Source organism: Triticum aestivum, chromosome 3B (genome assembly GCF_018294505.1).
Source record: "Triticum aestivum cultivar Chinese Spring chromosome 3B, IWGSC CS RefSeq v2.1, whole genome shotgun sequence".
In the NCBI taxonomy this organism is placed as follows: Eukaryota; Viridiplantae; Streptophyta; class Magnoliopsida; order Poales; family Poaceae; genus Triticum; species Triticum aestivum.
This window is the reverse complement of record NC_057801.1, coordinates 157,261,483-157,272,233: the sequence shown is the minus strand read 5'-3', so window position 1 is coordinate 157,272,233 and position 10,751 is coordinate 157,261,483. Positions and strand designations below refer to the sequence as shown.

General features: G+C 45.9%; 2 protein-coding genes across 2 annotated transcripts; both read left to right on the top strand.

The window, feature by feature from the left end:
• The first annotated feature begins 2,413 nt into the window (after nucleotides 1–2,413).
• Nucleotides 2,414–5,801, top strand: LOC123069139 (ubiquitin carboxyl-terminal hydrolase 2). Its single transcript, XM_044491908.1, has 3 exons — nucleotides 2,414–2,606; nucleotides 3,139–4,577; nucleotides 5,383–5,801. The coding sequence occupies exons 2-3, from the start codon at nucleotides 3,158–3,160 to the stop codon at nucleotides 5,793–5,795; spliced, it is 1,833 nt and encodes a 610-aa protein (XP_044347843.1). The 5' UTR covers nucleotides 2,414–2,606; nucleotides 3,139–3,157; the 3' UTR covers nucleotides 5,796–5,801.
• Nucleotides 5,802–6,010: 209 nt separating this feature from the next.
• Nucleotides 6,011–9,828, top strand: LOC123069138 (uncharacterized). Its single transcript, XM_044491907.1, has 4 exons — nucleotides 6,011–6,259; nucleotides 7,543–8,710; nucleotides 8,790–8,957; nucleotides 9,104–9,828. The coding sequence occupies exons 1-4, from the start codon at nucleotides 6,051–6,053 to the stop codon at nucleotides 9,482–9,484; spliced, it is 1,926 nt and encodes a 641-aa protein (XP_044347842.1). The 5' UTR covers nucleotides 6,011–6,050; the 3' UTR covers nucleotides 9,485–9,828.
• The last annotated feature ends 923 nt before the right edge of the window (nucleotides 9,829–10,751 follow it).

Genomic DNA, 10,751 nt, shown 5'->3' with positions numbered 1-10,751 from the left:
GTGATATGTATACATGTGATCTTATAATAAGCATTTTAATTTTTTCAGAATTAAACGCCTAACCAGCCAATGCATGAGTCGGGAAAAAATTTAGAATACACAAATTGCTATGATAGAGATGGTCAAAATCATGTGGAATGGGAGTACAACTGAGAGGGCTCCTTTGTTCACCAACCTCATTGATCTACTGGACCAGCCGCCGCCATAGACCCGCCATCAACTAGGCACAGTCTAATAGGGTCCCTGGCTCCCTGCTATGTCACCAAAGTAGGAAGAAGAACTGAGCACAGCCTGATGGGGTCACATACATGATCCGTTTTTGAAGTATATCAAATTCAGAGGACTACGCCGACGTCAGCGAGCTTGACGGAACCGTCGGTTCCTGTTGTGGACATACAACCCTGCTCGAGGAGGTATGCAATCGCATGGGCGGGACCTTAGCACCCGCCACTGCCGCCATCATTGTCGCCGCTGCCTGACAATCCCTAACCCTAGGTTGGAGCGAGCCTGACGGGTGCATGTAGTCGGAAGCCTGGACATGTGATGCAATGGATTGGGGATGAGCAACGCAAGCGAGAACCGAGTAGAGGCGAGCGTGGTGCTCGCCACTCGGGCGTTGTGTGTTGGACACGATGCGAGCGACCACCATCAGGCTGTATCGGCCGGCAGAAGTTGCGAGAACTGGTTCAACAGGGAGAAAAATAGGAGGAAAAAACCGTCTATGTGGCAATGCCAGCTGGACCTGACAATTGGAACATTTGGGTCAGAACGCTCACAAAAAAATTAAATAGGGTAAAATGTGCCAAAACTTTTGTTAAATGGGGTAAAACGGACGAAAACGGGTAATTAGTGTAAAAAATGTCCAAATAAAGGGTAAAAATCAGAATTTACTCTTAAAATACTGTTTATGGAAAAGTTGGCTCATTAATTGTTCGCCCCAAGTTGGACATGGGTCACCGGAGCTAGCACCGTCAAAGGGGTCCAAACCATACGGCGGCACGCACGGGCTCACTTCCTCACACAGCCCACCAAAACCCGGAACCGGCTCCTCTACCGTGCCGCTGGGCACGGCAGAGTGCCGTGCCTTCTTAGTTCTTACGCACCACCAGCGTGCACATTGATATGGGCCAGAAAGGCTTACCTCCTGCCCGAAAGTCTATCCTAACTAGCCCAGACGTTCAGCTGATGCATCATGCTTTTCTGAAAGAAAAAAATCTGATGCATCACGCGGCTTCACAGGTAGAATGAAAAAATAACTATTTTCCTACCTATTTCCTAACCCCTAAATAAACTATTGCCCCTATAAAATACTAATGTATTATTATTATCTCAAAAGACTAATTACCTATTAATTAATATTTTTGGGAGGACCTATTAATTAATTAATATACACGAGCAACATTTAAAAAATGAAAATGAACTCATATTAGCTAACATGTTTGCCCATACATGTACTAAATTTCTACAACTAATTTTCATAAAAAATGGTTTCTTAATTTATTTTATTTTTTATCAGTTTTATTGGTATATTTTTATTTTGGTGGATTCTTTTTTTCATGCTACTTGTGTAACTACAGCATGTCCACCGATCGCACGCTCACAGTCACAAGTTCATCGGCCGTGCACAACACTATGTTCCTCCCTTGCCGTCGCCGGGGGGTGCAGTGAGGCGAAGCCTGGTCGTCGCTTGCTGTTGTGGGGCCTCTCTTTCTTCCTCGCGTGGGCGCCGGTGCTTCTCTACATCCCCGGGCTCCATGGTGGTGGTGGTGGGCACCCTCTCGGTCGTGTGGGCGGCGAGAGGTGTATCGGCGGGTGGCTCGGGCGTTTGCTCTTCTCATCGGCATTGGTGACGCCCTGATCCGGACCTGTGGTGTTGGGCTCGTCGCGCTTGTCCTGGAGACCTCATGGTGGCGCGGGTGGCTCGACATTGTATGGGAGCTGCCCCTCCATCTTGTATCATTCGACCATGTACTCTATTTGGGTGCTGCTTTATATATAAAGTGGGACAAGGGCCTATTTCGATACAAACATATTGGCTAAAAGAATTATTTAAATAAATCATTGAGACAAAAAATACAAATAAAACCATTTTTATAATATGAGTTCGTTTTCATTTTGCGCATGTTGCTCATGTATATTAACTAATAGGTAATTAGTCTTTTGAGACAATAATAGTAAATTAGTATTTTGTAGGGGAAATAGTATTTTTTTAGGGGTTCAAAAATAGTTAATTGGCTTTTTAGCAACGGAAAATCATCAATTGGTTTTTTTAGTTGACGGAAATTGTTTTTTTTAGAATCAAGGAAATCGTTAATTAATTGACTTGTGCAGCCGCGTGATGCATCGGGTGAACGGCTGGGCTTGTTAAGATAATGTGGACGCTGGTGCGTAAGAAGGCACGGCACTCTGCCGTGCCCAGCGGCACGGTAGAGGAGCCGGTTCCCCAAAACCCGCCCCGGCGCCACCGTCCCCGGCCAGCGAAACCGACTCCCGCAGTCCCGCTCCTCCCTCCCTCCTCCGCTCCTCCACCCTCTCTCGGCCTCGTCGCGGACGCCTCCGCCGGCTGCTCGCCTCTCCTCCGAGGCCCTCTCCCTCCCCGTCTCCTGGTAAGCCTCCCCTCCCGCTCCCCCTCCCCCTCCCCCCCGCGCCCCCGAATCCCGCTCCGCCGCCTCGCTGGGTGCGCGCGTGCTTGCTTGCTTGCTGGAATCGGATCCGTGGCGCCGCTCTTGTGTGTTTCTCCGCCGCAATGCTCGGACTCTTCCTGTATTGACGGTGAAGGTTTTCCTTGTCCTCCGACTCGCTGGCGTTCTCGGTTGCTTTTGCGCCGTAATTAAGTTGCGAAGCTCTTGATGGTTGATGCTCGCTACCGGAATGTTCGATTTCTTCTCGGCTTGTTGGTGAAGGTTTTTCTCGTTCTCCGATTCTTCAGGATTTTCGTTTCAGGAAATTTCATGGCGCTGCTAACTCTTGATGCTCGCTAGCGGAATGTTCGATTTGTTGGTGGAGTTTTTTTTTTTCCGGTTCTTCGATTCTTCAGGGTTTTTTGCTTCAACAAATTTCATGGCGCCGCTAACTCTTGATGCTCGCTGCGATTTTCGGTTTTCAGAATCCACTGGACTCATTCTTGTTGTTTCTTAGTTTCCAGGCGACAGGCGTGATGGTAGAGAAGAGGGAGAGGGCGGAGGAGGCGTCCGAGAGCTCGCAGAAATCCCCGCGCCTGGACCCGCTGGCTGCGGCTGGTTCTGGATGCAGCGACGCGCCAGCGTCGCCGACGGAGTCGAGCGAGTGGCCATCGGCCGGGGAAGCGGAGGCGGGGACCAGCAGCGACAGTACCGGCGACAGCGGGCGGTGCGAGCACATAAGTTTGGACCGCGACCTCCTGCTTAGGGCCGTGTATGATCTCACCGAGCAGCGGGCGGTGAGACGGACTTGCCTTCTGCCTAAGTGCAAGACGACCTGGAATGGCGACGAAGGGATCATGAAGTGCATAGACTGCTCCAAGTTCTTTTGCTCTGGGTGGTCGGTGGAGAGGGAAAGTCCGCAGGGACATGCCCTCTGGCACGCCGGCGAGAACCAGCACTGGGTTGCTCAGCGATGCGATGAACCGAATTTGGGATACTGCTTCTTGTGTGCACGCCTTATGAGGCTCACTGACCTGACCAAAGATGGCTATCGAGTGGCGGCCAGAAAGGAAAAGGATCAGCAAGGGCTGGGGGATAGCGTTGCAAAGGATGGCTGGGGAACGGGGTCCGGCATTGCAAAGGGCGAGTGGGAACCAGAGACTAGCTATTCAAAGGATGAGTCCGCCATGGAGCCAGCTAGCCTTGCAAATGATCTATGTGCCACCGCTAGAAAGGATGACTGGCAAAGGGTGCCCAGCATTGCAATGGACGATGATGCGTCTGGGTATGCTAATGGCGATGGTTACGTTATCAGAGGGATACCGAACCTTGGGCAAACATGTTACATGAATGCAACGCTGCAGTGCCTCCTTGCCCTTGGTAAGCTGAGGACAATGATTCAAAGTCCGGCTGCTCATTTGGGGAGCATTGGTCTGCACCTGCAGCAGTTTTTCCAAGAGACACTTGTGAATGATGCCAGACACACGCTGAACCCACGGATGATACTGCAAGCTATGCATGAGCATTATCCGAATCGGTTCTTGGTCTGGAATATGGAAGACAGCCATGAGTTCCTTATGTCTTTATTCAATGCTGTGGATGCGGAGGTGGAGCAGCAAAACAGAATGCATGTCTTGAAAGGGGGTGAAGTATTCCCTACACTTAACGTTTCTCTTTTCAGAGGCCAGCTGTTCGAGACAACGTCCTGCCAAAGATGCTGGTATAATGATACTAAAACCGTTGATTTCGGTGAACTCTATTTGTCACTTCCAGAGAAGGATCCTCCAGCCAGAAGCGTTGCATCAACACCAAGGAATAAAAGCCACGGATCTCAAACTGACAAGAGTGATGGGGATAATAAGATGCAAACAGCTGCTCCAGGCAGCACTTCTCAGTTTCCCGGTTCAGAATTGGGAGATGGGGCAATGGAGAAAACCCCCAGGCCTTTGCAAGTTGGTAAGTTTATGCGCTCCTGTACTCAACTTAAAAGCAATGGTGAACATCTGAGATCATACAACTTTTGAGGAAAGAATGCAGGAACATGCGGAATTGTGTGATCTACTAGTATTATTTGCTATTTCTCTGAAAACAAGCAAATGGTACTTTTTGGAATGGAGCTTCATTACTAGCTAAGTAGAGAACTGTTATTGACGTTTTACACATGGATAAAAGAAATAGCAGGAAAATCTTTTTGGGTGGCTACATAAAATCCAACAGGATGTTTCAGCAGTCTTTAACATGGCAAAGGTGTTCACCGTAGCGTAGTAGTTCAAACTGCCATGGGAAGACCAGGGTCTTGAGTCCTTCCATCATACAGTAGGTGTTATTCCAAATGGTTGGTCAACTTAAGCGTGTTTGGATACCGTCGAAAAAAATAAACAGCTTAAAGTGTGCACAACTGTTATGATGGTAATTGTTGTGGACGTTTTACACATGGATAGAAGAAATAGCAGGAAAACCTTTGGGGTGGCTACATAAAATCCGACAGGATGTTTCTGCGGTCTTTAACATGGCAAAGGTGTTCATGTAGTGTAGTAGTTCAAACTGCCATGGGAAGCCCAGGGTCTTGAGTTCTTACCATCATACAGTTGGTGTCATTCCAAATGGTTGGTTAACTTAAGCGTGTTTGGATACTGTCGAAAAAGATAAACAGCTTAAAGTGTGCACAATAAAGATTCTATGCAAAGGATGAGTGAGTGCTTCTGGTTGCATGGTCTTGCTAATGCAGATAATGCTAAGCCCTGTATGTTTGAATCTGCAGATTCTAGCGAAGTGAAGGATGTTGTACACAGTCATATGCAGACTCAGAAGAATGATGTCCCAATAGAAATTTTGGATTTCATTCCTGACTTATTTGATGACACTGAAAGAATGGAGGAAGCAACAACAGATTCTCGGAATCCAGAAGATAAGGAGACGACTTACTCAGTAAAAGTTACTGCCAAAGATAAGGGGGAAGCTCAGAGCAGTGATATTGTTAATGATGAGGCCAAACATATGAACTCTCTTGGGTCGATTGAGGACTGCCTGGAACTGTTTGCCCATCGAGTGAAGGAACGTTGTGAGAACTGTTCCAAGGTTGCTGAACAGATCATGGCAAGCACCAATATAAATACGACTGTTGATGGAGATCAGACTGAGCTGTCAGGTAGGAAAACATGCCCAAGTGAGTGATCTAGTGACTGTAATAACTTGTCCGTAGAATCTCCAAGAAGGAAACCATATCATTCAGATGTACATGATCAAGTTATACTCTATGAAAACATAACTACTGAAGAAATCACTTCAGGGACGAGCTGTGGTGAAAAAGGTGAAAGTGATCAAGGTGTACAAGAAGCTGGGCTTCCAACTGATAAACAGACTGACCTGTTCAGTGCCCAGGATAGTCCGGATACCAGCACTCAAAATCAGGCTTGTGCGAAGCAGGCAATGCTGGATGATCATACTGCCCAAAAAATGGAGGAAAACCAAAATGAGCAGAAAGATGGCAACGGTTGTGCAATTCAAACACAGTTGATTAACAAGTTACCACCTGTATTGATTATTCCATTTAAGAGATACAGAAATGATCTGTCTAAACTGAGAGGACATGTGAGCTTTAAGGAGATTCTTCATCTTGGACCATTCATGGACCCCAGGTACCGATTTCTCACGTTTCTACACAGTCATATCTTATACCTTTCTTCTATGTCAGTTCTGATAAGTTTCCGATCTTTATCAGTAAGACAATAACTACTTTGTTTCATAGTTTCTTCCTACTAGCAATAGAATGCCTTCTCTTTGAAAGAAAAATTAAGAGCTTCAAAAGACACTGGCATTGTAGATCAAAGGATCATTCAGATATTACATTTTTTATGATGTTGGCACACATGGTGGTAATTTCCTGGCATGATCATCTCAATTTTCCTTATCAGAGTTAGGTTAGGATATCTTCACTCTTGTTTCTCACTGGCAGAGTAACATGAGTTAGATTAAAGAAATGCAACAAAACCAGCGTTATAGTTACCAGCGAAAGATTTGTTATGCATATCAGCAAGACAACTTAAGGGAATGTTTGGATTATTCCCAAGGTTGCCCTACTAGAAGATTGGCTAGCCAAAATATTGGTTTAGGTTTCGGTTGCCCATGAGTTGGCCAACACTGGCTAGAAAAATAAATTAAACTTGGCAGCCATCCAAACATGACCAATTTTTTTTACATGGCCAGAAAATTAATCGGTTTCACTTTGGTCACAATCAAGACATACATACCCTAAAGCTGCATCAGTGTAAACTGCATTCCCTCCGACGGCATTGTTAATTTGTAGAACATGCATACAATGTTAATTTGTGCTTTTGAACACAATGTGTATAGACATATTTTAGAGTGTAGATTCACTCATTTTGCTCCGTATGTAGTCCATATTGGAATCTCTAAAAGGGCTTATATTTAGGAACGGAGGGAGTAGTTTTTTGTATACGATATCATAACATTTGGATACATATCAGCTGTACTGGCTGTCTGCCACAAACTCTATTCAACATAGCAGTGTATCGCCAGCGAAGTTATTGTTATGTTTTAACTTTTAAAGTTATCATATCATGAAACATTATTATGGTAACACTTTTTTTGTCTGTTGGTGGTTACGCTGAAACCAGTGACCTTTTATTTTTGTTGAAGTTTCTATGGGTAATTATAATTCTGGATTAGTATTTTTAGTGTTGGATGGATATACATCTTGCAGCGTCTGGTTTACAACTTGACATCACTATGGCCTTAATTTCTTGGTATTCCAATTAGTTACATAATCAGTTTACCGTATTATTTTCTTTATCTGATACAGTATGCATTTTGTAGTTTTCAAGAAAGGCATGCCATCAGTTTCTTGCTAACTTAAATCCTTACATATTGTTTAACTAACTTGATTTTCTCTTTCCTTCAGTTCCGAGGAGAAAGACAATTCCAGGTACCGTCTAGTTGGTGTCATTGAGCACCGTGGTGACAACTTGCATACAGGGCATTATGTTGCTTATGTGCGGGGGGCAGGTCTCAAGCATCGGAGCAGTGGTTCTTCCTCATGGATTTGCGCAGATGACCGCAACATCAAGGAAATCTCCATAGAACAAGTTGTCAGGTGTGAGGCGTACATTCTTTTCTACGAGAGGATAGAGGAGGGTGAGACAAGAGACAAGGAGGTGGATGACATGGTGGAAGACAAGGACGAAGGTGACAGACCCTTCCTCACCGAGGGACCCAGCGAGCTCTGTGATGATTTGCTTCTCAATATATTCTCCCGACTTGAACACCGAACAGCCATCCGTGTGTCGTCATTGAGCCGTCACTGGAACAGAGAGTGGGACATTCATTTGCAGTCAAATAGTTACTATGTTGGTGAGAATTCCTTTCTTCCATGTGAGATGCTACAAATGCTGGAAAGCCAAGAAGCCAATGGGAATCGGTTAGACATTCTATGTCTTGTGATTGAATCAAAGGATATGTCTGAGAAGCTGTTCAGGCGATGCCTCGAATGCATTGCTCGTTCTGGAATCAAGGATCTATATCTTGAGCGTCGGCCACCATGCTTGGCTTTACGGTTCAGTTTCCCAAGAGCAAGCAAGCAGCTTGTGCGCCTGTCTCTTCGAGGATTAACCCTGGCAAACTCTTCAAGATATTTCAAGAGATGCAAGGACTTCTGTGAATTGGTTGCTATCAAACTGTGGGGCGTTACAGTAAGTGACTGGACATTGAGAAAAATTTTAGCCAAGTGTCCGGCTCTGCGAGTGCTAGAGCTGGGTTATTGCCATCACCTTGAGCGCATAAGTGATTCTGTTTCTGGACTCAAACTCCTTAACATAACTGTGGTGGAGTGTAGTGGTGTCGATTCGATTGACCTGCGATTGGTTCCAGATCTTCTGTCGGTTTCTTTCAGTGGATGTTACCTCACCAGTTTGTACTTTCCGCCAGATGCAGAAATCAGCAAGCTCTACTTCTGCTATACAAGGACCGGAGACCAATTATGCTCCCAAGGATTGTTATCAAACATGTTCAGCAAGTGCACCCTGAACTCCACTGCCTTGAGTACTCTAACCATCTGCAGCAATAGTCTGAAGGTATGTTTTTTTGGTAATTGGCTGTGCTGTTCAATGTTGAATGTTAGTAAACTGTTCACTAACCAAGTGACATCGTTAGGTGGTGACTTGCTTGAGCGAACCGCACAAAATGGCTATAGACTGGTCTTTCCAGAATGTCCGAGAACTTCAAATCGTGATGTTTGAACAGAGTCGGGACAATCTTGCGTCCTTTACTTACCTCATGCAAAATGGGCAATTCGATATGCTTCAGAGACTTTTTGTGGAGGTAATTCTTAGCCTTTCATGCATATATGGCTATCCTTTCATCGTAACTCATAGAAATTAAAACTTCAGTGTACTGTCCTAATCTGAGTTTCAGAAGCTGTAGATTTGTTTAAAATGTTCTTAATAATGATAAATTCGTTGTTGCAGCTCCCAGCAAAGAGAGGTGTAACTCCATCGCAGCTTGGCAGTCATGTGGTAGTGTCAGAGCGTGTCCTACATAAACTCAAACTGATCAAACTGACCAATTTCTCCTGGAATGAAGCCGAGATATATTTGCTGCTTCTGCTTTTAAAGATATCTTCTTCACTGGACAAGATAGTCGTAGTGTTTTCTGCTGGAAGCACAGAGGAGCAAGACCAGCACAGCCTGCCCTGGTTGCATGACTCTGACATTGAGCTAATCATAAGCCTTTTGGATAGTGGGAAGTTAATCCTGAAAAATCACCTTGATTATGATTATATAAAGCATGGAGGATCAGGACTTATCTTTCCCGTGGCAGCCCATGGGGAGATCTACCGGCAGCCCTGATGCATGCATGCCTGGTATTCTACCCACCAATCAATCAGAAGGGTCCTGACAAAAGAAGCAGAAGGGTGAGATTAGAAAGCATTGTTTTGATGCCAAGTGTACCATTGCGCTTGCAGTAGGCAGTAGTTTGTTGCGTAGTCAGCTGGAGAGAACCATTTTTTCTGTTCATTGAACAGAGTAATTTTTGTCAGAACGACATTGGATAGGTTGGACACTGAATACCCTACCTTTTTGTTAGAACAACATTGTATAGGTAGGAGAACAGTGAATACTTTTTGTGATGGGCAGCATTCTGCGATTAGATATACCCCTGAAAATAATAAGCATGTAGAGTTCTGAACTTTCTTTTTTCTGGATTGGGTGCATGCTCTGAGAACGTGCTGCCTTACTGAAGAACTGGTAGGCTGAAGCTGATTTCGTTTCTTAATTACCTTTTTTTTTATAACTGAGGTGCTCAACAGTTGGTTCCTGTCGCTGTTTATGTGCTGAAATGCTAGCCTGCTCAGTGTTGAAACGAGCAGCTTTGTGGTGTGCTGGCGGCTCGGCGGTGGCGGCTGCTTGGTTGCTTCTGGCCCTGGGCCGCACGTTCCGTACGTGGCACAAGCTTCATCCCCTGATCATGGAATCAGATGCCGACCTCATGCTCAAAGCGGGAGGAAAGGCAAGGTTTATGGAATCTGATGTTCTCCGCCGCATTTTCTCGGCCGCCGTTAATGTTATCCCGATGCCATCTTCTTTGGTTGCCAGCATTATCATCTTGGACAGCTCAACGCACGACCGTAGGCGCGAAAAGGTCATCAGATTCTATCTTCACTTCTTTACCACGAAGGGTCTTGCTTCCGTAGAAACACCCCCCCCCCCCCCCCCCACAACAAAACGTAGAAGAGCTACGGAAGAAATCGTATGCCCACCTCCTATCATACCGTATAGACCGACGTCCGTATACCTTGACGAATCAAAAAAACAAAAAAAGATCGCCGCGCGTGTAGAGGAAAAAAGTCAATTGCACGATCTTCTCGCCTGTCCGACGATCACGCACGTCGATCACGTCCATTTTCTAACTGTGCGATCGCCGCCGACTGAACCCCATCCGACGCCGCATCTGAACATCGGCGCGGATCCGCCCCGCGTCGACCTACGCCGGCGACGTCTACACCGCGGCCCTCGTCTTCCACGTCGCCGCCGTCTTCCATCTAACCCTCGTCTTGCACGTCGTCGTCGGACGGCTTGTCGGCTGCGACTGACCGCGCTGTCGTCCGCACGCCGC